This window comes from Diachasmimorpha longicaudata, chromosome 16 (assembly GCF_034640455.1).
Source record: "Diachasmimorpha longicaudata isolate KC_UGA_2023 chromosome 16, iyDiaLong2, whole genome shotgun sequence".
NCBI lineage: Eukaryota > Metazoa > Arthropoda > Insecta > Hymenoptera > Braconidae > Diachasmimorpha > Diachasmimorpha longicaudata.
This window is the reverse complement of record NC_087240.1, coordinates 3,991,469-4,019,061: the sequence shown is the minus strand read 5'-3', so window position 1 is coordinate 4,019,061 and position 27,593 is coordinate 3,991,469. Positions and strand designations below refer to the sequence as shown.

The following is a 27,593-nucleotide window of genomic DNA, read 5'->3' as shown; positions in this document are numbered from 1 at the left end:
TTCCGGATGACGTTATTCCTCCTAATGATTTTTTATTAAATACTGGACACATGTTTTTACTACAATTCAGAATATATTTCTCTCATTAATTTTATGATACAAAAAAAAACATTTTTTATTTACACAAGTAACGTACAAATTACCTTCATTCAATGATCACTGAAATTATCCATTTCTTTAATTTTTGTATTCTCAGGAATTGTTTATCAATGAAAGAAGCTACTGAAAAAAATTATGATTATTATTATTACGTTCATCTCGACACTGATATGTGATTCGTCTCGTGTTACAAAAAATTATATACAAATTCTTCTTTCTTTCGTGAATTAATTTTCAATTTTATAAATCAAAGTTTTTTCAATATCTCAAACCCGCAGGAAAATATTTTGATTTTTATGGCAACTTTCCAGTGAAAAAAAAAAATTATCACATCCTCAGACTACAACAATACCCACCCCCTCGTTTTGATTATTCCACACGACCAGAGAAGAAGGAAATTTCCAAATTCAAGAGAGCTCTCTTCTAAATTTTTTTATTACTGAAAATTCAACTCTCTCACCCCCTCCCACCGCAAATTATTCACGAAATGAACATTTTTTTGAAAAAAAAAAATTTCTCGCATCCTCTCATACTACAATAATAGCCCAGCCCTCGCCATTTGCAACGGCGATATAAACACGTTGAAGTTGACAAACAACCAGATGCTGCTCTCATGCGTATCTCAAGGTGAGTGCAACGATGCTTTCGCCGGGCCAAGGTCGTCCTGGTGATCCGCCCCGCCGCGGTGATCCATGAATAACCGGTAGCGCCCTCTTGATAACCGCCCCAACCCCTAGAATCCTGACGGAAGATCTTGGCCGCCTCCTGGGTGAGTTCCTAAATCTATCAGAATGTGTTGGAGTATAATCATCAGTAGCCAACTGTCACTGGCCGGTCTGTTTCAGTTGTTTTCTCGTCCTGAATCCCCGAAATCCCGCCTGAATCCTCGTCGCCGCGGCCTGCGCCACCTGGTTTCGCTTGCGGACCAGAAATCCACGGATTCCAGCCTGAATTTTCGTCGCTGATTTCTCCTCCAGGGAATTCTTCGTGTCCTGGCGCTTCAGTGATTTTTTACCCCCCGTCATATCACGAATTCCGTTCTCCTCGTGCCGCAGGGGCGGTCGATTCTCCTTCAGCTGCTTGCGAACCCGATAGCCCCGGAAGTTCGCCTGGATCTTCGTCGCCGCTGAATTCGCCTTCATTGTCTCCGCTTCCGGTGGAGTATTCGACATGGACGGAGTCAATCACTTGGGCTTTTGGGCTTTTCGTCCGCTGAATGAGTCGATGCGGTACCGCAGGACTGGAATAAATGCGGAGAACGCACCGGACGTTGCAGATTTTTTTTATTTAAATTTTCGTCAAACCTCGAGGTTTACGAAGCAACAAAAATACATGTGCAGACAAATATCGATACTCCGAGACTCGTGGGGATGACAACCATGATTGGAGGATAAGAATCGTCGCGAAAATTGCGTTCTTCAGCCGCTTATCACTCACTTCAACCGGCAACTGGTTTATCGGTTTCGTTCAGCGAATCTCCGCGATTTTATGGAACGAGATTTTTTTATTTATTTCTTCTCGCCGATTGCGCGATTCGAGATTTATCGCGATTTTTTTCCAGTTAATTATTGATGACGTTTTTTCTGGTATCACTTTGCGAATAAGCGGTGATTAGTTTGCGAGGAAAATTGCCTCTTTTCACTTCAGCTTCACCGTGGAAACTGATCCAACAGCCGCGTGTTCAACGGGATCTCTATGAAGTCTCCCGCGGCGTCTGCGCACTGTCAATATATTGAATGTTTTTTTTTTTATTATTGCCAATGGTGCGGAGTTGAGGATTGAGAGGATTGTTTTATTCTACGGGTTTACGTGGAAGCCCTGGGTGGGGGGCACGTCATTGTTCGTTGCGCTGATCAAATCCATCTGACGTCATTATTAATTGAAGATAATTAACAATGCGAAAACGGGGGTACAATACTTGCGGAGTCCTTTGTTGGTGAATTATATTTTTTCATCGAGTAACAATTTGAATGTTTTCTGTATTAATAATTTCGAGGCTGTCATCATGGTCATGGTAGAAATAACAATCACAATCTTGACCCATATAGTCATTAAACATCCGCTTGAAAATTATTTACGTAAATGTTTTTTTTTTCTTTCAAAAATGTATTAATCCTGAAAACCAGTTCTATTTGTTCATCTGGTGCTTTTCCTCTCGAAACGTCTCGCAATTTCCACAGCGTGACGCGCATAATCTTCACTCATCACGCGCGTGAAATGAGGACGCACCGAACCCCAAGTTAATTCCTCCAATCATTGACTCCCCCTCTCGGCATAAACAAACCCATAAATTCATTGTCTTCAATAAGCTCTGATTACGCCTGTTACGATAAATCGGAATTGTATCCCACCATTGACACCACCTCCTCTCATCACACAGGAGAAAAATGAATATAAACCTATTTTTTCAAAATAACAATTGCAAATTTCAATTGTTTATGAGATCAATAAAATCCTCTCCAAAATTCCTCAGAAATCCCACTGAATTCTGCCGTCAATTCCCCATTTTCTCCTCGGGTTCCACACCCCCGAGGCCCTTCCGACCCTCTCAAACCAATTTCTCAAAAAAAAAAACCAAGAACTTCCCAAAATTATCCAAAAAGAAAAGTCGCACTCTCTCTATAAATACTGACCGGCAAAACCGAAAAACAAAAAGCAGATCAACAAGGATGAAGCATCATTATTCACTGCCTCCAATGATGAATGATAAATCCCAGACCCCAGAAATAAATTTCGAAAAATCAATACCTCGTGAAAAAAAAAAAAATTCTCCTAAAAATAGACTTAAACGTCGAGGCAGCGAAAAGGGAGAAATAACAGTCAGCAATCACTCGTTACGATAATCACAGTTGATCCTCACGTATGTCATCACTGTTCTATTACACCACCTACGCACACGTACATGATTACACTCCGCGCTTTACGATCATCTCTGTAAGACTTACCCTCCTCCTCCTCCTCCCCCCCCCCCTAGGCATTGAAAAAATAAAAGAGTTAGATCTGCTGAGTTCTACGAATCACCCCCTCCCCTCCCCCTCCCCATCGTTATAATATTAAACAGAGAGGGACTATTAATAAACCCCTCACATACGAATGGGTGCGTCACTCGTTGGGACGTTAATATCCATTGTAAACTCTGTTTGCCAGTGACCCTGAGGACATTCTGTGTGCCCAGACCAACGAGCCAACTGTCCATTCATCCATAATTGGTTCGATGATTTTTTTTTTTTTCTGTCGTACGCGTTTCTGTCAGTTTTCCGATGGAATTGTGACTCGACGTTTTTTTCGTATTTGTCGCTATGACATTCCTCCCCCTGATCTGCTATTTCTAGCCTTCATGAGGGTCTTGAATCATTGGGACGGGGTCAACTACGTCACGGAGAGTGTTCATGACGTCATAGTTCATGCACGTGTGGGTTTCAATGGTCATGGGAGATTTTCCTCTTGAAGTGATTTTTTTTTGCGATGAGCGGACATTGGAGGGCAGTTTTTTTATTGAAAATACCTTGCAAAGGACAGAGGGCTGGAGGCAACTATTTTACTATCACCTCTCGACGACCTTCAGGCTCATTTAACCCTGAGGATCATCCAATTGAGTTATTCGCAACCGCATCATTAATTTCCCCAAATCAGCTGGGAGAGATAGCTAAACTTATTCTCCATCAGGTGACGTCAAAATTACGGTCTTCATATTTGCAAAGTGATAAGAACAATTTGTGGACCTCTCGCACGCACCTCTGACGTCAGACCAGGTCGATAAATAATTATCCTCGATGCACATGATTGACGGTATTCCGAGGAGTCATCGAAGCGTGACCGAGACATCTGGGGCATTCCACCCCTCGGTATTTTTCGCTCATGAAATAACGCACTGAGACTATTACTCGCAGCCCAAATATTCCGCTCACCGCGTTTTCCCGATGAAAATTTATTTTCCTTCGCAAATCGTTGGGCACAAGATATCCTCAGAGATTGTTAAACTCCCAGAAATACGATGAACCATCACCTGTTTAATAGACAAGTTATTTCATACATATGTCTAAGTCTTTTCTAGCTCAAATCCAAAAATATTCAGCTGGTATTTTCTATGATGCCTTAGTTGCCTAGTTTAGCGAGAATTTTTTGGCAAGCATCAGTCATTAACTCATCTCGAATATTTTAACGAATTTACGTCAATATCTCAGGATTTTTCTGGGTTAATTGATTGCGATCACGTCAATGATTATTTCACTACTTTTTTTTTTTAATAAAAATACTTTATGAATCGAATAATTATTTTTTTGTCTTTTGGGTATCGCTCGTCTCTCTAGAGTCCCCGCCCCCTCCTCATTATCTCCTGGAGACCCCTTCCAGCGGAGAGTCGATGTCTCTTATCCAACAATTCCTTGTCATCTTCATCTCCCACTAAATTTTATCGCTGCTGGGATCGAACAGAACCCTGAGACGTTGGAGAAGTGTCCTCACCCTTACCTACGTCTATTCACCTTCCTTTTTCGGCTCTTCGGTACTCGCTTGTCCCTCCAAAGACTCCACCCCTTCCTTCTTATCCTCTCCAGCGATAATTTCTCCAGAATCATCTTGGAGAAGAGATGGCCCCCTTCCTGGAACAATCTGCATCATCGTAATGGGAGACTCGATCCTTTCTCCAGCCAGTTGACTCTCTTGAGAGAGGCTCAACGACTTCATCGGATATCCAGGGGCCAAGGTCACTTCAAGCAGAGGCCTCCTGTCGTGCGATGCCACGGAGTCTTCAGACTCACATCGCAGGAGTTTCCCCTCCTTCATGGGAAACCCTAGAGTGGATAGAGGAGCCTCCAGTGCTCCTGCGATATCGATTCCAGGCTTCTCCAAGACTTCCCCAGATTCTTTCTCTGGAGGATTTGATGTCTCTTGTTCTGCTGTTTCTGAAGTCTCGTTCGTCGACTGAAGCTCTTCAATATCTTTTTCCGAATCTGCTGGAGCTTCTGAAGTAGATGGAGTCGCTGGAGTCTTTGAAATTTCCTTTGCCTTCATTTCACTCAGAATTTTAGCTTCTTCCAAACTCGTAATTTCTTCGATTATCACTCCTTTTCTTGGACTCAATTCTACGAATTCTCTTGTGCTTTCTCCAGAGGCGTCACTTCCAGGGGTCGCTGGGGGTTTAAAAAAACCGTCAGCTGGCGCTGGAGAACTCACTGCATCCTCAACACTTGTTATAAAATTCAGATATCCAGTCTCGACTGCATTCTCGTCTTTCGCGAGGACGACGAGATCCACTAGTTTGGTGATCTTCGGAGGAAGACCAAACTGGAGAATTGGAACTCCTGGAGCTAACTCAAACATCATTCCCACTGTTTGCTTCGACGTTTTCTCCTCTACATTGGGTTTATTCGGTGGGCATTCGGCAGGGAGAATCCTTGGAGGAAAGTCCAGGAGGGGGAGGGGAATGCAATCGTGGAATTCTCCAGTGTGACGCAAGCCATCTTCTCCGAAGGCTCGTTCCATGGAGATCGTGGTTCTCTGCATAGCATCCTCTCGACGCAGACGCTTTCGAGCTTTGTAACCGCGGAAGTTACTCTGAATTGTTGTCGCCGCATCCTCCAGATGCAGGAGGTCCTTTTCTGGGACGTCCAGGTACTCCAGGGGACGCTCGTCAATCTGGAAGGAGTAGATTAAACAGAAGTTGATTAGCCGAGGGATTTAATTGGTTTGAGAATCGGTGAGAATATTTTTTGACGAACATTTTATTCCGCAATAATGTTAATAATAATTAATGACGGGAGCTTTCAACTGACAGAAAAAAAAATATTTCCGTTAAGTTTCAAGAAAGAAAATTATAGAATTTGATGAACTTCGTTTTCATCCTCAAACTTGGCAGTTGAATAGCAAAATAATCTATTTGTCAATGACAATCACTCCTGGTATGCAAATACAACATCCGGTCGCAAATTGTCATCAGAACAATGAATGCATTCGGGCTATTCGAATATTCGTCGTTACAGCAGCTCACAGCAGACGTCCAAAAATGAATTGAATGCCAGTGACGTGCAGAAGTGACTGGTGAATGAGTTGGATCCATCCTGTACGTAAACTCCTGAATTGTGCAAGCGTGGGCTCGATTCAAGGTTCCCCTCCAATTGCCCAGCGCTTCGAAATGCTCTGAATGCCCAATTGTTATCACACTGTTTATTTTCATTGAGCCTCATTCTGATAAATTTTATGTCAATTACGTAACTCCGTTGATGATTTGTTCCGACTTTTTGAGGTAATTGGAAACTGGGACGATTGAGCCTAATTGTCGTGGGACGAATCCCCGTGGCGTGTTAGTAATCAATGAGTGCAGTTAATTCATCGTTACATGCACTCGAGTAATTAGGAAAAATTAAGGAATTATTGACTTTAGTTGGGAGCAATTAATTGAAACGAGAGTAACTGACGCGAAAAATTGTCGTCATAAATTTCTTGAGTTTCATTATTAACTCAATTAATTAAAGATATTTCCAGTAGCTGAACAAATTTTAAATGAAAATATCGTTTCACATTTCTTTTTCAAACCTCGACAATATTTATATAAATAAACAGCTAACGTATGGACTATGAATTAATCGCTTTTTCTATCATTTTATTATCCTCCATTGACACCGTAATAATTTCCTGAATAATTTTCCCGCAAAAAAGCCTTTAAAAGCCTCACGACAGCTCGACAATATCATTAGCTACGGTCACGCATGAGTCGAAAGACAATTACAGGTAAAAATAAAAAATACTGAAAAATGAGGCACAGTAATATTCGTCATTTATTCCATTCAATCGTTTTCCCTTCGCTTGAGGGAATTGCGTAATCGTTTTGACGGCCGTAGTAAGGCGTCAAGGTGCTGTCAACTCAGTGAAGACGAATTGTGCACTTCTCTTGGAAGCAAGAACCTTGGCAGAGAATCGCGAGAGATGTGCAATACATTACCTGAAAATAATTACAACTTAAACTCCACTTATTCTCAACTGCTTCTTACTTTTCCCACTAATGAAGAAATTTAATAAAAAAAACCTGGGGGTCGAATTGATCTTAAATTAGAGTTCGAGCTGAGTAATTTCTACATAAATTAGCGGAAAAATTCCCCATCAAAATATAACAAATCGAGTTTTTCTCATTCTCCCACAATTTCCATTCAAATGGTCAAGAAAAATTCCGCAATACCCATTACCACAAAAATGCAATTATCCTGTGCCCCCCCCTCCCCCTACTTTTCTGTGACAAATCACCGTAAACTTCGATAAATCACGTAATAAATAATTTCTCATGCACACGATAATGATGCAACTTCTTATTTCAACAATATCCTCATTTCAAGTATTCGCGAGCTAGTCGAGGGTTAAAAACCCGGATGTAGGCTATCGTCAGGTCTATCCATCCTCTCTCACTCTGCGTGGTAACATTCGATCAGTCTATTTCGAGAGGTAACGGCAAATCGCGTGTGCAAAAAGCGTTTTTGGCAATGAGTGAAGAGCGAAATGGATGTGTATGCTGTGCTGTGACGCGAGGCCGTTGTCTACAGGAGAAGAGACAGCCGTCGGAATCGCTTGAGACATTCTGGGGCATAATGGGACATTAAACCCAAATAAATAAATACTCTGCCAAAAAATATAATATAACGTTTTGTGGAAATAAAAGCCATAGAAACAAAATTATATTAAAATTAAATGAATTACTCATTTCAATTATTGGTCTTTTCCTTTATCAATATGTACAGAAAAATATATAATATATATATAAATATTATATATAATTTTTTGTAGATAATATATATGTAGATATACATATATTTTATTATTTGCTTCTTCAAGCGTTTGTAAGGTTCGAAAATAAAATTCTGTTCCCCTTTAAAGGGAAATTTTTGTGTAATTTTTTATTGTAAATATTTTAATGAATTTCCGGTGTTTTCAGGGGAGTTTATAATTGTTTATTTTAAATGTGTCGGAAGGAGCGGCTTCTCTGTTTAACTCATCTCAGTTGACAATTCTCGGCTGCATTCCGCTCATTCCCTATTTAAATTAACCCGATTGTTCAACTCCAATGGATTTGTTTTCCAAACGGTCCAATTTAAGAGCCATTCCGAGAAGCCCAATGACCCCGGGGATTATTAGACTGCTGGTGAGAGATTTCTCGGATGTTCTGAGAGAGATTTTTAACGAGACGTGAGGAGAATTACCGAAAATCGATGGGTTAATGATTTTTCATTATAAATTATCTAAACTTCCTTTCCAACATGTATTTAATTTTCTAAAAATCTGGGAGCTTTTTTAAGGAATGTATTGAGATTTCATAAATTATATTGACTCATCAATCAATTTTCTGAATTACAATTGAAAATTTCCAACGGAAATATTCCTATCAAGATTTTGATTTCCCCCGCAATTTCAACTAATTTCTTTTCTCCGAATAAAATGTAAAATCCGCCGGAGCCCACCGTCAGATCAATACGATTTTGATCAATCGCTCCTTGAGAACTAATCCCAAAATGGTCATTTGCAGACGAATAAACCTCGACATTCATGTTAATAATCTTCATAGAAATCCAAGTCATTAGATTTCCATTAGAGATTACCCCCACGCATCTCCCCGCCTCTTCCTCACCCCCTCGAGCTTAGTCCCTCACATTTATTAGGGGTTCAATGTATTGTTGCATGAGACACGCGGGTAATTCACGGATAATTGGACTGTACCGTGAAAATATCCAAGAAATAATGAATTCAAGTACTCACCACAATACTGTCTTGAATCGATGGCACCCCGTTGAGAGTTGAATTCAAGTGGTGCATTCGCTGGAGCCTACGCCGGGTCAGGAAACCCCTGACACCTGCAGGAGCATAAAAAATCCTTCTTTATGGAGTCTCACATCGAGGATTACCTTTTAAAAATCCCACCTGCTTGAATTTTCGTTGCTGCTGAATTGAAACTCGATTCTGTCGTCGACTCCTCGCTCTGATCCAACTCGGGAACATAAATATGATACTCCTTGCTCTCCATCCTCTCTCGATCGTCCTCAGCGTCATCCCCCACAGCTGCTAGATCGATCTCTTCCCCTGGCACCTCCCCAGGCTCGTCCTCCCCCAAGAACTTCACCCTCGTCTCTTCAGTCCTACCCTCGCCCCCTTCCTCGTCCTCCTCCACCCGGGAGTCCTTCACTCTCGCTAAATTCCCAGAGCTGACTCTCCTCGTGGTGCACTGGCTAGCAGACCTGGACACAGCCAAGGGAGTGTCTTCCTCCGTGAAGTTCTCAGTTCCCTGATCGCTTTCCGACTCCTTCTCCTCATCAATCTTCCCTTCTTTATCTACATCTGACCCCGCACCCACCTTTGCCAGGTCTTCCTCAGGATGTTCAGGGGCATCTTCATGAGATGCTTCACCACCTTCTGCCTTCTCCCCATCTTCAGGATCCTCATTTGGCCCAGTGACATAGGCAACTTTCTTCTCACACAGGGGCTCCCTGACTTCTACAAATTCCTGAACACAAGCTTCCTCACCAGTCTCCAGTTTTCCATCCTCCTCATCCTCCCTGACCCCCAGTGACTCTGACACACCACTCGGGTCCTCATCACCATCCTCAAGAGCCTCCAGTCCCTCCTCCCCGCGTCTTCCTCTGTCCCTCTCATCAGGCGTCAAGGTCTCCGTGAACGAATTGGTATTCTCATTGTCCCCAGGTTCATACTCGTCCTCAGTCATCTTGAAGGACGATACAGTGATGTCCTGGAGAGAATCCAGATTCAGTTCCGGGACGAAGGGTCTCGTGGGATCGATGGAGAAGCTCGTTCCGTCGGTGAGAGTTGTCTCCTTCGCTTCGTTCGAGGATTCAACACTCGCCGATACTGTACTGACCTCCTCCCCGGAGTCCGGAAGGTCCTTTGGAGTCCCTATGGGTCCGTCAGTGATGCTGGTCTCCTTCGCAGATGTTGAAGACATCGAGACACACTCGGGCCGGCCGAAGTCGTCGGAAACGTCCATTGACTTCGGGTCGTGCGTTTCCTCTTCGACATCCAGGAAGCTCGTCGGGGGATCTGAGGTCCCATTATCACCAGTTTCATCCTCTTCCAGGTCCTCTTCTTCGTTGATGCATTGGAGGTTCTGCTTTGGAATTGTTATCTCAGGTTTTTTGGAGATTATCTCCGGCTTCCTCGGGATCAGGTTGATCAGGGAGTCCTTCGGCTCCTCGGGAATAATCTCCTCCCCGAAGGACGCGAAAGGATCTTTGAATTTAGTGGAGTTCTCAGGCTCCTCGAGAACCTGAGGTAACGTATTGTCATCAGGTACAGGAGAGGGCACGTGCTCCGGAATTATTACCGTCGTTACGGACTCTGGGATGTCGTAGGGTGAACCTTCAGTCAGAACGTATGTGTGAGGAGAGCCCTGAGGGACCTCAGGGTCTCCTGACATTCTTAATGATGCCTTCAACCTCTCAGCCTCATCCCCAGGTTGATCTGATTCCCGCTGGCTGGTAGATACTTCATCAAGTGATACTGATTTCTTCGCACCATCCAGGGCGAGTTCGATCTCCCTCTCGGCTTCCATCAGCTCCATGAGCTTTCTCTTCAGCTCATCATCAGACTCCGTGGGTTCGATCTCCTGAGGAGCTGGGATTGATTCACTCCTGAAGACCTTGGCGATCTTCTTCTCCGCTTCGTGGATTTCTAACAGCTTCTGCTTCAATTCCGATGTCGGCGGTTCGATGTCCTCGATCATCTCTTCGGGTTCCAGGGAGTCCGGCCGTTGGAAGTCGAGGGGCTCTGGGGTGACATTGAGGCTGTCCTTGAAGACCTCTTCGACGGGGAGTTCTGGGATTTCAGGGTCCCTCGAAGCGCTTGCAGGGGATAACACTGGGAGGACCAGTTCTTCTTTGATTTTCGCCGATCGTGGGGCCTCTGGAGATATCGCTGGCAGGACGATATCCCCTAGATTATTTTTTTGAACGCTCCTGGCGGTGCTTTTGGAGGATTTGGGACGAACTTCTGGGAGAGATACTTTGGACTCTCCCACAATCTCTTGGGGGTCAGCCTCATCCGATTTCGATGAGGACGAGACACTGGCGCTACCTCTGGACCTCCTGTGGCCATTTTGGCAGGAGAAGGACGTGGAAATACCCGTGAGGATGCTCCTGGTCTCGTTGAGCATCGACTCGAGTACTTCGCTCTGGGGTACATTGTCTGGGATCTTCTCAGGTTCGAAAATATTCCGGTTCCTTCTGCTCCCTTTTGCCGAGTGGGACCTGCGATATTTGCGATCCTCCAGGACACTGGGGTGGTCCTTGATCCTCACGTCGAGGCCATCTCGCTGGCCATTGGATATCAGAAGCTCGGAGATCACGAACTCCTCGTTTCTCTCGCGGCTTCCGCCGTTGATGTCCTCCGTGGAGATCATCGAGATACTTCTGATTCTCCTCAAGGCTCTTGCTGACCGAGAACGACCTGGAGGCTTTGACAGCTCCGAGGAGACACTCTCCAACAGCCTCTGCGTATCGCTCAATCGTGTCTCGAGGATGTCTCGAGGTGCCGGAGGGAAATCGGGAATTTTCGACTCTGAAGCGTTTGATCTCTTTCTCGAGTTCACCATTTCAGTCTTCAACTCCTCGATCTTCTCCCGGATTATGGGCTCTGTCGAGTCAATGATACTCTGGACCTTCTCCACGTAGTCCACGGACTGAAGCTCGTCCAAGCTCTTCGTGGACGAGAACTTCCTCACTACGTAATCTTTCACCTTGTCCATACTCGGCGTTCTCGACATTTTATCCTCACCGAAGCTGCCCCCATTTTGTTTATCTTTCCTTCGATCCTCTGACCGTCTTGACTTGTCTGATGATCGCTTCGAGGATTTCCTCTGGGCCTCGACCGACTCCGACGTGTTGAACCCTTCAATTTTCAGTCCAACGTCTTCGGCCTCTGGTTTTCTGGGCTTTGGTCTTCGTTCTCTGCTGCTGATTCTGTTCTTCCGGAGCTCGTTTTTTATGTCTCGTGACGTCATCTCCGTGGATATCCTGGAGAGGATCTTCGGGGTCGTTCGAGCCTCGGATTCACCGGACTGAGATGATGAGGGGGAGCTCTCGAAGGGCTTCGAGGGTCGTCGGGCATTCTTCGGGGTTTTCGAGCACGTGTGGTGGGGTGGAGTAGCACTGGAGGGTGGATGGTAGTCGGTGCTGGGGTGGAAGGGGTCCTGGGAGGTGGGAGAGTCAGCGATGATGCTCCGGTGACGCTTGAGGACTTTGGCGGTTTGATTCAGGGACCAGCCACTGCGCTCCGCCTCGAGGCGCGCCTGAGTCGAGGTTTTTCGACCCTCCGGGGAAGTTAAATGGGTCAGTCCCATGTCCCGGAGGGCCCGGGAATCCCGCTCCAGGGGTGTCCCGCTTGTTTCATACTGCTCGCGCAGCTGGAGAAGATTCTCGAAGTGACGCGCTGCGAATACGTAGATGTCCTCGGGTTTGTTGCGAATCACCTCTCGGGTCAGACCCTCCACTGCTGCTGCGAGACCCTGGGGCACCCGGGGGGCCACCAGGAAGCCGGAAGTGTGCTTCGGCGGTGAGAAGGCCGCCATTTTATCCTGGAAGCTACGGGTGGTAATTATTTATTTTTATTTATTTTTTTTTCACAGTCAACTAAAATATTTCTGGACATTCTATTGGTCACAAAAGTAATGTTATGAGACGAAAAAATTGTTTACGAAGGAAAATCACACGGTATTTGCGTACAATAACAATTCAAAAACAAGAGGGAAATCTTGTTAGTTATGGGGGTGACGAGAGGTTGTTAACGCTGTCGAGATGAATTTTTAATACCGGGGGGGAGTGGGAGCGAATCGATTTTGGGGCGGAATTGATCTCGTTAGAGTCACTGATCTTTTTATTATTCATGAATTTCTATTCGCGGAGGGGGCGCGATGTTAAAAAAATTAATCTGTGATAAAGAAAAACCTCTTGATTTACCGAGATAATTCTCTTCGTATTTATATTCTTCAATTTTTCAATTGGACAATGGGACCACATAAGTCAAGTCACTTCGATATTTGTCACTCATCACGCAATTATCTCGTTAACGACTTTCTTCGAATGGAAAAAAATTCCAATCTCTTTTGTCGATCGTTGAAGTCCCAGCAATTAACATCTCCCGATATACCTTTGACCCCTACGATTGTTACATTTATTTAATATTCAAAAAGTCATAAAAAAATCACCAGTTATATTTAGTTCGTTCCACCCCCTGACCAGTGACATTACCCTGTCAATGCGGAAAAAATAAGTGAAATGACCTTCTTACGCCCCACCATCCCCCAGAAAACACCTACAATCCCTGAGGCATAAAAAAATAATAAAAACGCAAATAGAAGAACAACTCTAGAGAAAATTTTCCAAACTACCTTGAGGACATTAACTTGATAGAGATAATCCCAGGGCTCTGTGAAGGCTCTCACTATCGAAAAAATAATAATTCATCGTTTATTTTTATTTGCAATTTTCACTTTTTATTTTTGGGTTCTTCTGTTGAACTTTAATGGACATTATGACTTAAATTATAAAAAAACGTCTAGAATAGCCTTCCCGCCACCCTCACTGCCCTGAGAAATGACTACCACCCCTCATTCAAATTAAAAAAAAATAGAAAGACAATTTTGAAAGGAGCTCTATTAATTTAAATTCATGTAATTAAGAAAGTCAGGAATTAACAACTTCGAAGGCTATTATTACGACATAATTTCGTATTGAAAAATTCTCTCCCCTTCCCCCCCCCCCCCTGGACATCAAATAGCTACGATGATAGGCTAATGATTCAAAAGCGAACAGAATAGTCACGAGAAACATTTTAAAAACTCACGAAAATAAAAATAGGAAATGGAATTGATGGTAAAAAAAAATAAAAGTGATCTGTTTAAGTTACGTCATATTTTGCTATTCTCTTGAGAGGATTTTTTCATCTTAGGAGAACAATAAATATGAAGATTGTTGAAAGCATTTATAAATGAAGAAATAGATTAATAATAAATACTCTCTCATAAGATTCTCGCCATCTATTCACCTCTAGACCCCGGAAAACTCAAACGCAAATTCCAGAAAAAAAATAAAAAATACCTTGAGGACATTGAATCAGTTTTTCACTAATGCTATCGTTCGGAAGATATATCTGGAGCTTTTAAATTGAAGAAATATAAAGACCGGTGATGGTCGGTGACAGGCACGAGTGTTACGTATGTGTAGCGAGCATTCCCAAGCACAACTGGCCTGTCTGGTGAAACTACCCTGGTTAAATTTCACCTTCGATGCCACAAACGCGCTCGATGCTTCGTCGATCGATTCAAAAATTCTCCATGGCCACCTGGCAGTACAACAACCGGCACGCGTTAGCCCTCCTCCCACAAACCCTTGATTTCATTCACATATATTTGCATACAACGCCACTCAAAGGACTGGACAAGGCAAAAAAAGGGAGCAAACATTGTTCTGACGATTTGTCGTGATTTTATTTTGTGCACATTGGATTAAAGTATCGTTTTCAAGGCTCTGGTGAATTCCTCCGGATTCGTGGCGAACTGCAGGAGATACTCGGATTCCAGGGGGTGCAGGTGACGACTGGGAATCACCAGACAGTGAAGAGGTGCCCCCAGGTCTGTTGAACGCATCTCCGAGAGGGAACAGGCGACGATCTTTTGGTCTGGGGCACCCACTCGGGAGAGACCAATCACTAGGGAGTCCTCCGTGAAGGCTGACGGAAACAGTCAGGTTAGTAAAGTATTTTTGTACATGAAAATTGGTAAAACTCCGATTCTACAAGTTCAATAATAGAATTTTGTTTCAACTGAGAAGAATAAATGAAGGAACAATAAATAAATCAGTATTGTTCTTTGCTGATAAATTGAAATAACAATGTAAATAATAAAAATCAACATAAAAAAACACCTATTTCTTTCCCCTCTTCTTTCCTCTTATCTAAAACTCGAATCAGCTGATCAGAGGCTTCGGCCACACTCATAAATTTCGGTGGCATGTACTCTTTCTTCTTTCTCATGAGGCTCTCGAGTGTTGGCTCCTTGACTTTGATGTCCAGTAGACACAACGTGTGAAGATCACGACTTCTGTTCCCAGCGATTCTCTCGTAGAAGCTGTCTGGCTGCCACGTGTCTGTCCAGTAGGGAATGGATATTGTCTCGCCGAAGGAATAAAGCTGGAGACCGCAGCATCCCACTGCGTTCATGATCGAGGCATTGTGGACAATCTGAACATTTATTCCCTTCTCTTTGGCCCTGAGGACCAAGTCTGTGTGAGTTGTTGCCCCGAAGGGATCTCCAATTACCAGGAATGCTATGTCCACCGTACCCGCATCTTTCAGAATATCGTCAGCTCCTGTTTCCACTAACTCACGATCTGCCACTATCACTCCTCGACCATAGAATTCTTCCTGAAGAGGACAAGAGGACAAGAGGACAAGAAGGAGAATGTTTCTCTGTACATGAGAGAGTGCACTGACCTGCTTCAATCATCGATAATCTGAGATCCGCAGAGTGAATTTTCATTTTTCTTTTCTCATTTTGAAGATAATTTTTCAAGCTTTAAAACGAGAGCTGAGTCATTTGAATCCCATCATTAGATCCAGAGATATCGATGATTGAAGCAGGTCCAGGTTGATCCAACTTCTCTAACAATGTTTTCCCTGACATTTTCTTTCGATCTCATGTTTAATGGTTCGTTGTTGATGTGGGGAAATGAGGAAAACATTGCAAAAAGGTTTGGAATCATAAACTTAATGGAAAAATTGAATCATCTTTTACCAGTGCATCAACCCCAACAGTCAACATTGACGTGTAGGACTCCAAATAAACTCTCTCACATTTTTTGATAATTTCTAACCCCTTCACAGTGACATCACGGGCGTCACCGAGTCCCAATCCAATAACATAAAACATTTTTGTTAATATCACTTATCAATAACTGAGGAAGACATTAGATACAGATTCAGAGTGAATCAAATCTAAAGCACGTAATTACAAGAGGAGTTCGAAAATTCCCCCAATAATCGGGCACCATAACCTCAAATGCGGCCAGAATCAATGGTGGCGCCTCTCATGGACGGGGTCAGTACTAACATTGGAGTGAGCCTCTGCTTTAGTTTATATACTTTGCCAAAAGACTCGATAAGTACCTCGGGACACAGTACGTGTCGCTGTGTACTGTGTGTGTTCAGTATGTGGCACACAGTGTCGACATGACAAAGAACATCATAACCTCAAATTGATGTACACGATTGTACATCATTAATGCATCATGTAGATGTATTGGTTCATTGGGGTCACATGACAGACAAAACATCCCCAGAATTCCCTAGTCGTTCCCGCCATTTTTCAAGGAGTTTATTTTTTTTAATCCAAAGTTTTCTTATCACATTGACAATTATTATTTAGTGCAAAAGATTCATATTCTAGGCTGACTAAGTCAGGTCAGGTCTTAGGCTAGATCGCACCATTAATTATAATTAAACTATCTTAATTAAATAAATATTTAACTTATGAGAATTGTAAACCTTATTTTATAATTTTCACACTCAATAATTTCTAGGTAATCGCGTACTTATTTAAACAATAAAAATGGCACGTAATGTAGGTCTGAGAGTGGCAAAACCGCCATTCATTAATTCCATTCTTGTTAATTAATTATCTTCCGAACGAGTGAATGTAGGGAAAAATATGTAAAGAAATTTGCTGTAGCTGATGAAATTCTACACAAGAGTTCTTGATGACATTTTTCTCTAAATTAACGAAGGAATCAACTTGTTACAAAAGCGTAAAAATCAAGTTTTTACATTCAGTTATCTTTTGCCACTTCATCACCACTAAATCATCCAGTGGAAGACAATACAAATTGACGAGTATGCAAACGTCTTAATTTCGAAACTTGATCATTAAAATAGTCCTACAATAACTTGTGACAACTGTATCATCATACTGATTCATCAGTACCAATTGACTTGAAAAATTCTTAAAATGATGTCTTTCGGTGTCGGTTACCTGGAGACGTAAAGGAATAAAATAACATTATAAACGAAGGTGAGGAGGCAGCCGTCGACGAATATGAGTAATGCCTTGAGGCAATGTCGATGCCGACCGGCACGTCGACGGCTCTTAAATTTCTGCATCAACGATCTTCTCAATAAATTTTAAAGTTCGTCAGTGAAACGCTCGATGTCTTGAAGGTAATCCCCATAGTCTGTTGCTTCACTCCCCACGAAGACGTCGTGATGCTCCAGAACTTCTTCATAGGACAGACGATCGTCGTGATCGTCGTCAGAGGCTGCAAAGAGATGATCCACTTCGTCAGTCGCTAAGTCCCTAAAAAATAAAAACAAAAATTTAATTTTCATATGTTTTCATAGTGAACTTGGAAAAAAAAGGAAAAATTTCATTTTCTTTTGCTTTACCCATTGCTAGGGACGAGCCAGGCCAATATCTCCCCAGAATCAAGTTTCCCATCTCCATTCTTATCATATTCATGATCGAACTTCTCTTTCTCCACCAGCAGCCACTCCTTGTCCTCATTTCTGGCCCTGGAGCCGAGGAACTCCTGAAAACTGATGGATCCATCCTCATCAGTGTCCTTCTCAGCCAGTGACTGCTGTAGCAGCAGAGGAAACATCCTGGGGGTCTCCTCTGGGTGGGTGTAAGCCTTGAACTCTTCAGGATGCAGAAAACCGTCTTTATCCAAGTCAGCAGCTTCAAAAGTTGCCTTGTCGTCACTCACGAGTTTCTCGTCGACAGCTAGATCCTCTGGGTCTGAACCGTAGGTGTCGTGAAGGATCTCCTGCCAACTAATTTTGCCATCGTCGTTGGCATCCGCATCCTCCAGACGATCTCTCGATTCCTCTGCTGATAACATACTGCGAAGAATCAAAATCATCAAGAAAAAATCCATAAATGTGTTCACTCTTTTAGAATAATTATTATGAATAATAGTTCATCCCAAATTAACGAGTTACCTGAAGACTCGAGCTGTTTTATTTTTCAATTAAACAATTGCAATTACCTGAATGATCGGAGGATCCAAGCCTTCAACTCATTCCTCTCGATGAAGCCGTCCTTATCCATGTCCATTTTATCCAGAAGTATCTTAAGCCTCTTTTTTGATTCCTCAATGGGTAAGTGGTGGAATTCCTCGGCTTCCTTGACACTTCCTGTGTTCAAATCATAATTAAACCTCAATAAAACTTAATACCGAATACATTAGAAAAAAAGCCAAAAGTCTGATTTATTTTCTCAAACAGTTGAAAGGGGATGAAAAATTATTTTTTTGATCTCCGTTTGTAGAAAAATTTGTTGTCCTCACCAAGAATAGCCTCGTGATCAAACTCCCCATGATGCTCTCCATCGACGTAATGATCACTGTCCCTGGGGCTGAAAGCTCCATCCTGAGCCCTCTCACTGCTCTTAGTCTTGCTGTGCTGATGCGTGTGGATGTGAGCTGATGCAGCCCCGACACCTCTGGAGGCGTCCAGCCAGCACACCACCGCCACCAATGGCACAATTATCCTCCCAGGCGTCCACATGCTCCTTCTCATCCACTAGGACGAATAAAATAGCAACAAAGTTAGTGAAATGTCATTCACAGGTGAAGAATGTCAAGTCTTCGGGTATTTTGACAGCATTGGCGATTGGTTAGGTTAGGTTTTAACCTTTGGGCGTATTTACAATAGTACCAGCCCTTTAAAATGACCAATAGCGAAGGGGAAAATGTCTGGAGTGTATGTAGTAGTTGGAATATTTGTCCTGGAGTTGTAAATAATTGTTTAATAATTGAAAAAATTAATTGGGAAAATCAGTGACGAAGTGGACAAATAAGAGAAATTGACTCATCTTTGAGACAAGTTTTTGAACAATATCTCCGAATTTAAGACAGCTGGTGGAATTTTTGTTATGGCAGTTTTTGTAGATTGCAATCCGCTCTACAAAAAAGGTTATAATACAAATTTTGCGATCTTAACCGGCTTTCGAGATATTTGTCAAATACTGATCAGTAGTCAAAAGTGGTTGATTTTGTTGCACCATTTCACTACTAAATTCTATGCAAAGAAATATTCCGTAGAAATTACTGACCTCGAATTCAATTCGCGATTCTTTCAATGAGTAGGAAAACGCAAGTGACGATGTCATAATTTTTCTCAGAAAATTCAGGTAAATATTTACACAATGCACTGAACAAATTCCGTAATCGTTCCTCAAGTTTTCTGCAACGATTGGGAAATTTGCGGAACAGAACGAAATAATTCACGAGCCGCGCAAAAATTGTCGAATGTCGAACAATTTTTCCTTCTGGAGACACAATAAATCGCGAATATTCTGTTAAATTTTCTTCGACCGGGAAAAATAACGAGACAACATCGTAATCCGTTTGCGGAGTGAACCTGCGAATTCCCTGAACGTTTCAGATTTATTTACAAAAAAACCCTATAAACATTAAATTTGTATTTTAAGCTGAATAATTTGGGGTCGAAGCCCCGAATGGGTCGCCGAATAATTCAATTTTCCTTCGTCAAGCTCCCATAATTTCCAATCTTCTCAGAAAATCCTGGCGTAACTAATTATCATGGCTTATTTTAAACAAATGCTACAAACCCGAAGATTACAGTTCTCTTAGCGTGAATAATCGTCAGCCTGCGTGATGTGCAATCAGAGGACAAGTTGAACTCACAAGAACACTTTTTTACTCATTATTTATTTTTCAGTTATTACTGGTGAATTTTTTGATGATGAAAAATTAAGACCGCGACCAACCAACCGAACGCCAACTGCTTTCCGCTGACATTGCACGTTGGCTTTTGAGTGAGGCATTAGCATCGAAAAATGAATAATAAAAAAATACTAACGTTGACTGGAAGCTGCTGAGTAAGACGTTTATCCTTCGTGGGTATGTGGAGCCACGAAAATTTCAATGGTGAGAAATTTCGGTGAGGGGGGCATTTAATAAAAATAGAACTGAGTTTTGGTGGTTTGTTTGGGCCGTGGAAGTCATTCTATTCCCAGAAGTCATTCCTCGGGTTTGTCAGCACTGATTGCAAGGAAATTTCCTTAACTACCAGATCTAACAATTAATTGATAATAAATTTGTGTAACGAAATTACGAGGGATACCTACAGCGTCAGACTTATAAAACAGTCGGTTCGATAAAATGAATTCTAATAATAATTTTTACTAATTTCTCTCTGGGATGATGGAATTGAGAAATTGAATCTCTCCTTTCTATCATCCAGGCAGTCCCACAGTGTCTTCTGGACAATCCAACGAATGTTTGGGGATTTGTCAGCATCTCCACAACGCAATTATAACAATTGTCTTAAATAATTGTACCGCTTGATTGTCTGTCTTCTGTCAAAAATCCTGAAATGTTTTGTATCCACTAATAAATCAGATCAGTCGATTGAAATAAAATTGATTCAGTTGAATTGAAAAATCCTCATTAATCACTGCAATCCGCCCCCTCATAAGACACCTAATTTCTCTTATTTCTTTTTCTCAAACGACCAAGCGCAATCACGATATTATCTCCCGAGCAGATCAACAGTCTCTCGTTTTTAAATGAACCAACACTCTGGAAAGAAAGGAAATCCCCTCTCTCCCTTTTCCCATTGTTTTTTTTTTAAATTTTATTTTAAGTTCAGCACGAAATCGGCGTTACGGTGTGTAAAATCACCGGAGCGTAAACGGAAAGACCAAAGAAGAAGGAATGAAAGAAAGAAGAAATGAAGTAGTGGGGAGATGAGTGTTAGTACGACATCACCCACAGGATGTCGAGGCTGTCTTCCGTGTTTGTCGGAGGCTTGTGCAGTCCCATATCAGACAAAGTAATTTACCCCCTTCTCCCTCCCCCCTCTCCCCTTACCCTCCGGTCAGTCAAGCATTATTGTTTAAACAAGACTCCGATTCACGCGATTTAAATTATCAATGGAAATATTTTGTTTTGAAGCGTGAAGCGAAGTTTAATGAAATACTCAGGAGGTAATTAGTGAGGAGTAATTATTGCTGAATAATTGAAATAAAAAAAGTAGAGTAATTTTTTTATGAGAGAAATTTACGAAGAGAAAATTTGAAGAGTTTGTTTGGATTTTGATATTTTTGAGAGGAAAATTTTCTGTTTATTTTATTAAGTGAAGGTAATAACAGAGAAATTCAATACTTTTTGCACAAATGAGACAAAAATTACTTTTATGAGGACAACATGAATGGAGTGTTAAATAACCTCGCAATTTCCTTAATGAGCAATTAATTACTGAAGTGACTATAAATTTATTAGAGAGAAAAATTCACACAGAGAAATAGTTGATCTGAACCCAGACAGTTTGCTGCTGTTAGTGAGGGTAGACTTTTATGCAATAGCTCTTGCTAAAAAAAATAGTGAATGGAGCAATAAATAATAAACCAGGCAATGTTCTTCATGAGTAATTAATTGTTGAATTAATTGGATGAAGATAACAACGAAATCCGATGGATTTTTTTCTTCATTTCGACGATTAAGTGCATTTTTTAAAAACTTTATGAGGGAAAAAAGAAGGCATTAGGGATATACGAAAGATGGAGGAGATCCAGAGACAATGACTCGGTCTCGGTAACTTCCAGTTTTACGTAATTAGTCATAGTGCGATGCGCTAACAGCGGCACTCTGCAACACTGCCTTCCACCTTCTATCCCACCTTTCATGCGTTTTAAAACGTGTTTTATGGTCTACTCGAGGAATGGGGGGAATAAACCGTATGGTGGAGGTTGATGGGCACCGGTAGCTCAGCATTTTCTTCGGTCGGTAGAATCATCTCTTTGAATTTCAATTTATCAAACCAACGAACTTTGAAAATTTTTTACATCGACACGATTTAATTCCGTGGAACGTGATAAATCATTTTCCACTTGGGAAAAGTATCTCATTCAATGTAAACAAATTATTTTATCAATTGACAATAAAATGAGGACTTGGAACTGAGAAAACAAATTTTTATGAAGAAAATATTTCTTAATTGTTATTTAAATTGGACAATTTGAATATTCCTCGCAATTAGGATTATTGAAATGCTTATTAATGGCCCCCTCTCGTTGATCACTTCGCTTCTGTGAATTGAAATAAGGGTTGCCCCTGTTGGGGTGCACGAATATGCGTCAGAGCGAAGCGCGCACCGCCGAACCGTATATCCGGTCCACTTCACCTCTCTTTTTATTATTTTAATTTTCCCGTTTTTAATTTTATTTTTCGTTATCATCATCATTTTTTTTTTCGACCCCAACTTTTCACCGGACACCGGGGAAAAGCCAGACGCTGGGCATTAGTATGCACCTGTAAGAGCCAGGGCTAGACTCAATCCCTTGGATATTTTTCACGACGGCACCTGCGAAACTAACGCGAAGGACTCGTTCAACACCTGTTACCCTATGCCAAGACGAATGCCAACATCAATGTGCATCGGTGCGTCACTCTGATTCAAGGGGGAAATTATTGGAGAATGGAGGAATATGTGAACGGAATTTTTTAAATTTTTGAAGGGATGAATTCAAGAGAAAGGGATAATCCAATTTAATTATCGTCCTTCGAGAATTAAATTAAATTAAACAGATTAATTTGAGATGAGTTTTTCCAGTTCCAGAATAAGAAAAATCGAAAAATTCTCCAGACAATTCAACGGTTCTCCTCGTAACTCCATTTCCACCCCTTAACAAATGTAATTGAATTTTTGAACAAGCGGTAAATTGCTTGAGCCACACCGCAGTCGGTATATTTTTGCTGATAAATTAGCAATTAACTTCCGAATGAATATCCCCAGACTGTTTTTTAAATTAAATTTAATGATGCATTAAAGTCAACATGGCCACACCGTTAAAATGATTAATTTTTCCCTAAATATGAGTTGAATAATTTTTTTCAACACTAGAGAGAGTGACCAACACTAAAAAAATATTATTCCCTTAATTATAATTAATGATTTCATCAGTTATCCCTGTGAATCCTTTCTCAAAGTCAGGGATGCAAATTTCGTGACCCACGTTCGATTCCCACATCAGTCTCGATTTACCTCGATAATTGAAAAAGTTCTTCACAATGAAAAAGTCCCAAACTCTCATCTCGTCCTCGCAAATGCGGAGATTTCTCATTTTATTCGGAATCAACACAGAATTGAACGAAAAAAACTCTCTTCAACTCCAGAAGAAGATGAAAGAGGCTCTCGTTCAGTGAAACATCTCGTTTCAATGTTTCCAACTCCACTTGAATGTTTTATTACCTCGTTTTTTTTTTTGTACCAGATAATCGCTTTTCCAGGGGAACTGGTTTCCGTTATAGTCCACTCGACTCACCAGGGAGGCATGAACATGCACTCAAGGGTCACGGGGTCATGTCCATTTTGAATCGAGTTCTCACATCTACCCCGGTGTCCCCAGACCCATTTCACCAATTCCCTTTCTTCCAGTTCACTTGTCATCCTTTCATCGGCATTCGTACTCAAAACGAAATTTTCGCAATGCAAATATTAGATTCGTCTTTTGATTGGCGACCCAATCACTCTCGATCCCACCCGGAGACTCGAATCCTCGACATTTTTTTTTTATTATTTATTTCATCATTTCTCTCGGATGAAATTCTGATTCAGATCTGGAGATTAAACTACGTGGCCTTTGACGTCAAAGATCTTGGGAATTACGTGAATCTGAATGGAGATGAGAAAATATGAAGGAGCTGTTTCAGATCTCGAACCTTTTTTCGAATGATTGTGAATATGTTTAGTTTAAATATTTAATTGCCTTTGAAATAATCAAAAAATGGGCGGAATAATTTTGGAACTCTTTCCTCAACCATCGATTCTATCAGAAAACATCATGAAATAATTTTTGTGGCCCGTTAAATTCTCCACAAAAATTGTTATGGGAAATTTTCTCGTAAATCCCCTGATAACCGAGAACATCAAATCAAATTTTCCCCTAAAACCCCGAGAAACTGTCCCTGAATCGCAAATTATTATGACTACCTCATTATCATTTCATCAATTACTCAACGAGAATCATCTCCCCCTGGCTTTTCAGAATAATTTTCTCGAGACCTCAAGAGACCACTCTCCACCACCTAAAACGTGTCGCAATTCGGCATTAGAAGCCCACACGCCACCTGTCCCATCTCACCAAAACACGAAGATAAACGTGTACAAGCGCTCAAAGGCCTGGCGCCCTGCCCACCCAAATTGGATCATCATCAACTTTATTTATCTCATGATATCACGCCTCCCAGTTCCCTCATTCCCTCAATCAAAAGACCAGCAAAATTCACAAATAGGCGCAGCATGTTTGATTCACTCATGAAGCCGACGATGAAGAGGAATCATAATTGGAAAATTCTCGTCTGCGATAATCCCCCGAAACTCTAAAAATTTCCCAATTTCTTCTCCATAATGTTTCCATTAAATTGGCAATTTTCAATGTGGGGAGTGAAAATTAGTGAAAAATTACCGTCCGTTCCGTAAGTTTCCAGTTAAAATTACTAAACATTTTTTACTGAAAGTTCTACATTTTTTCTCAACCATTTTCCACTTTTTCCTGAAAGTTCATTACAACATCGCGTCACTATTCCGTAATTTTACTGAATCCTGGCGGGTAATTTTTCAAGAATTTGTCTCTCCATCTGACGAATTTTCCTGAAGTTTCCCGGTAATTAACATCAACATTTACAATAAAAAAGCGAATGTTTCACTGAAAATCAATGACACATTCCGCCACCGCAGATATTAATTTCTCCGCATTGACAGTAATCATTCCCCCCCAACCACCCCAATCTCCCTCCCCCCCGCGACCCCTATTCACAATGACTCGGCAGATATTAGCCCGCCATCTGTCGTCCAATCAGCATCAAGTGCCCGAGGAATTCGAAATTGCAGAATATACCGAGAAATAAAAATAATAAAAAAATATATAAAAAACATATTTTCCCTGAGAAAATCCACAAGCACGAGCCCACAAGGCTCCTCAAGTCCTCCGTGAAATACGTTACGGTGTTGGGCGCCTCTAGGATGCCCGGTTAATGCACCTGCATACTCTGTGGCCTGTGAACAAAACGGCCAGCAGGCACGCTCAACGAGCCGCACTATCAGGGGGAGAGAGCCCAGCAAGAAGTTAGAATCTCTACAATGGAAAAATACCCGATTTTTTTTTCCCCCTGAATTTCTTTGATCTCAGTTTCTTCAAATCATGTTAATTAGTCTCGGAACTAATGCCGGAAGCATCGGCTACATGTCTGCAGGGTAGGGACCACCAGGATGAGGTATAACATGGATATTTTTTTACCTCTGCAGTTGCAGAAGTTGAATTATATCGAATCACAAAGAGAATTTTTCAGTTAAATTTCATTTCATTGTCTTCCTCAGGTGCACGGAGAGTAAATTGTGATCTGCCAGTGAAAACAATATTCGCTAAAAATGACGAAACAAGTCCCGAAGTTCCAGAAAAAATATGAAAATTTGACTGACAAATTACGGATACGTAATTTTTCAAGAATTTTTCTCTCCGTCTGCGTTACTGTTCCGTAATTTTTACCGGATATTGTTGTCACTGGGAGACACCGAGAGCAACGAGACCAAATCACCGATGATCTCATTAAATCCCCGAATGATTTCCCATTCCAACGACTGGTCCCGAACCCATATTGCCCCATTTCTCACTGAAATATGGGGAATGCAATTTTTTTTCGCTGAAAATCAGTTGCCCGGATGTGTCAGTAAACTGTGAGTGAAGAGTGATTCACTTATAGGGCTTTGAATCATGAATTTCCCGCCCTACAATGAAACCGTGAAAACGCGAAGATGGATCGGATTTTCGCGGAAATCGGGCGTTCTCCAAAATCCGATTAATCTCACTGAATAATGCGAGTTCCCATCCATTATGCCCCACGTACACACCGCAAGTATTACTTGTACAAACTAGTTATTTTTCCCTGGGTTTAGTTACGCTACAATTCCGTTCGTTGACCCCCTCAAGTCATTGCTTTGTGTTTCGGTCTCGCAATAATCAGAATGAGAGAGTGAAAAAATAAAATTCTAACGTCGCCTTAAAATCCGGCTTCGCGAATTAATTCCGTTGGTAATTAAATTGACAATTATCACGACACTTAATTAAACGTGAATGATCAATGTTGCAACTTGTGTATAAACACTCCCACATTGATTCAATCCCTGAAGAAATATCCTGATGCGCGCTGGTGAGCCTCCTCTACCGTGAGGTCAGCGTACTCGGTTTATTTGAAAGTTAGTGGAGCGCTAGGTACACCGGGTTCAGCCTACCGGCAACATTTTCCCTCGATCTTTGTGTTAAATTCACCCATGAATCGGTGCATGGAGAATTGATGATGAGTCCAGGACAATTTTCAACAATTTTTCTCCATTTCCCCTCTAAAATGACTAAAACCGTAATTTTCTAATCACGTGTACGTCAACGATCCTCATAACTATACGATTATCGCACCAAGAGCCGAAGAAATTTCCCTGAAAATTATCTCACGGTCGAGATGAAATAATTACCGGACATTTCACCCAGACGTCATCCCCATCCAAAACCCTCTGCCCCCTCCCCTGTTCATCCACTACCAAAAGACCTAAACTATCCACCGAATCGCCTCAAATCGATTACCCCCCCCCCCGGAGCCCCCTCCCCCCATCCAATTTTTACCTCCTGTTGCCACCTCGGAGTTCGTCGTTCGTCGCGCTTGACTCCTGCCCTGAGCTAGAAAGATAATATTCCTAGGAAGTAACAACCTAAACCCACCGCAAGTCCGTTCAGCCCCACCACCCAAAAAAAAACAACAAATCCCAACTAAAAAACCCTCGAAATGAACCAAAAGAAATAAAGAAAAACCCTCTCCCCCCCCCCCATCACCCCTCTTCAAAAGACAATTCATCTCTCCCCCTACCGGTCTCAGCCACGTGAAGAGTCATGCTCTGTTGGATCCAACTAGTGACTATTCTCCTTTATGTAACCGTCGTCCACGTCACCCTTCACCTAATCATCGTCAGGCAATCGTCATATTCATTCCAAAACATTAAAAACAATCAATCTCCATTCCTCATCCGCCAAATGAATGGTATACCTTTTTTCACCCCACCGCCGGTAGAATTAAATAAAAATAAAAAATCATGGTTCCAAACCTGATTCAGGAGTAACAGTACTCTTTTGTCGATACTATAAGCAACAGAACAGAACAGAACCGAACAGAAGAGAACAGAACGTGAATTACCATTACCATGTGGTGGCATTTGCCCATTTTGTTTGGTCTATTCGCTTCACTCATACCCGGGAGTGACTCACTCCCGTCCCTCCTCCCCCTCACCACCCCCTTCGCGCTACCACCCCCTTCCCACCATCATCAGGTGGCTCTTCCTCAGGTGTACGATAATTGAATGCTTGTGTCTCTGTTTTATCCATTGGAGTCATCATGGATAGGGGGTCAGAGAAGGGGGGAGGGGCAGGGGTGGGAGGGAGGGAGTCA

The 27,593-nt window shown here is 41.9% G+C and overlaps 4 protein-coding genes and 1 long non-coding RNA gene across 9 annotated transcripts in view; 1 reads left to right on the top strand and 4 right to left on the bottom strand.

Annotated features, from left to right (window-relative positions):
* Positions 1–2,990, bottom strand: LOC135170097 (abnormal spindle-like microcephaly-associated protein homolog). Its single transcript, XM_064135615.1, has one exon. The coding sequence runs from the start codon at positions 1,269–1,271 to the stop codon at positions 924–926; it is 348 nt and encodes a 115-aa protein (XP_063991685.1). The 5' UTR covers positions 1,272–2,990; the 3' UTR covers positions 1–923.
* A 152-nt stretch (positions 2,991–3,142) lies between these two features.
* On the bottom strand, positions 3,143–14,325 carry LOC135170045 (uncharacterized). Its single transcript, XM_064135542.1, has 4 exons — positions 14,184–14,325; positions 9,001–12,668; positions 8,839–8,933; positions 3,143–5,736 (listed from the first exon to the last, which is right to left on the bottom strand). Exons 1-4 carry the CDS (start codon positions 14,192–14,194, stop codon positions 4,576–4,578), a joined length of 4,935 nt encoding a protein of 1,644 aa, XP_063991612.1. The 5' UTR covers positions 14,195–14,325; the 3' UTR covers positions 3,143–4,575.
* Positions 14,326–14,420: 95 nt separating this feature from the next.
* LOC135170084 (diphthine methyl ester synthase) lies at positions 14,421–16,167 on the bottom strand. Its single transcript, XM_064135604.1, has 3 exons — positions 15,878–16,167; positions 15,009–15,507; positions 14,421–14,814 (listed from the first exon to the last, which is right to left on the bottom strand). Exons 1-3 carry the CDS (start codon positions 16,010–16,012, stop codon positions 14,591–14,593), a joined length of 858 nt encoding a protein of 285 aa, XP_063991674.1. The 5' UTR covers positions 16,013–16,167; the 3' UTR covers positions 14,421–14,590.
* A 256-nt stretch (positions 16,168–16,423) lies between these two features.
* The window catches only part of LOC135170077 (reticulocalbin-2), a 97,867-nt gene continuing 86,697 nt past the window's right edge, over positions 16,424–27,593 (bottom strand). For 2 of the 5 annotated variants that reach the window (XM_064135593.1, XM_064135592.1), the window contains exons 2-5: positions 18,423–18,657; positions 18,123–18,270; positions 17,521–17,976; positions 16,424–17,431 (exon numbers count right to left, since the gene is read on the bottom strand). In XM_064135593.1, the coding sequence (XP_063991663.1) occupies positions 17,260–17,431; positions 17,521–17,976; positions 18,123–18,270; positions 18,423–18,654 (1,008 nt within the window). In that variant the 5' untranslated portion in view covers positions 18,655–18,657 and the 3' untranslated portion in view covers positions 16,424–17,259. Of the gene's footprint in view, positions 17,432–17,520; positions 17,977–18,122; positions 18,271–18,422; positions 18,658–19,189; positions 19,633–19,959; positions 20,100–27,252; positions 27,352–27,593 lie in introns of those variants that run through there. The other 3 variants (XM_064135594.1, XM_064135595.1, XM_064135591.1) reach the window with 3 other exon arrangements.
* Positions 18,655–20,525, top strand: LOC135170100 (uncharacterized). Its single transcript, XR_010300310.1, has 2 exons — positions 18,655–19,267; positions 19,819–20,525. It is a non-coding gene; the product is annotated as an uncharacterized LOC135170100 (long non-coding RNA).

Coding starts and splice junctions, on each gene's coding strand:
- LOC135170097 (XM_064135615.1), bottom strand. CDS start 1,271: ATGTCGAATACTCCACCGGAAGCGGAGACAATGAAGGCGAATTCAGCG.
- LOC135170045 (XM_064135542.1), bottom strand. Junction 8,934..9,000: donor AGCAACGAAAATTCAAGCAG/GTGGGATTTTTA, acceptor ATGCTCCTGCAG/GTGTCAGGGGTTTCCTGACC. Junction 5,737..8,838: donor CGATTCAAGACAGTATTGTG/GTGAGTACTTGA, acceptor TACTCCTTCCAG/ATTGACGAGCGTCCCCTGGA.
- LOC135170084 (XM_064135604.1), bottom strand. CDS start 16,012: ATGTTTTATGTTATTGGATTGGGACTCGGTGACGCCCGTGATGTCACT. Junction 15,508..15,877: donor CTGTTGGGGTTGATGCACTG/GTAAAAGATGAT, acceptor TGTCCTCTTCAG/GAAGAATTCTATGGTCGAGG. Junction 14,815..15,008: donor AGAAGAGGGGAAAGAAATAG/GTGTTTTTTTAT, acceptor TGTTTCCGTCAG/CCTTCACGGAGGACTCCCTA.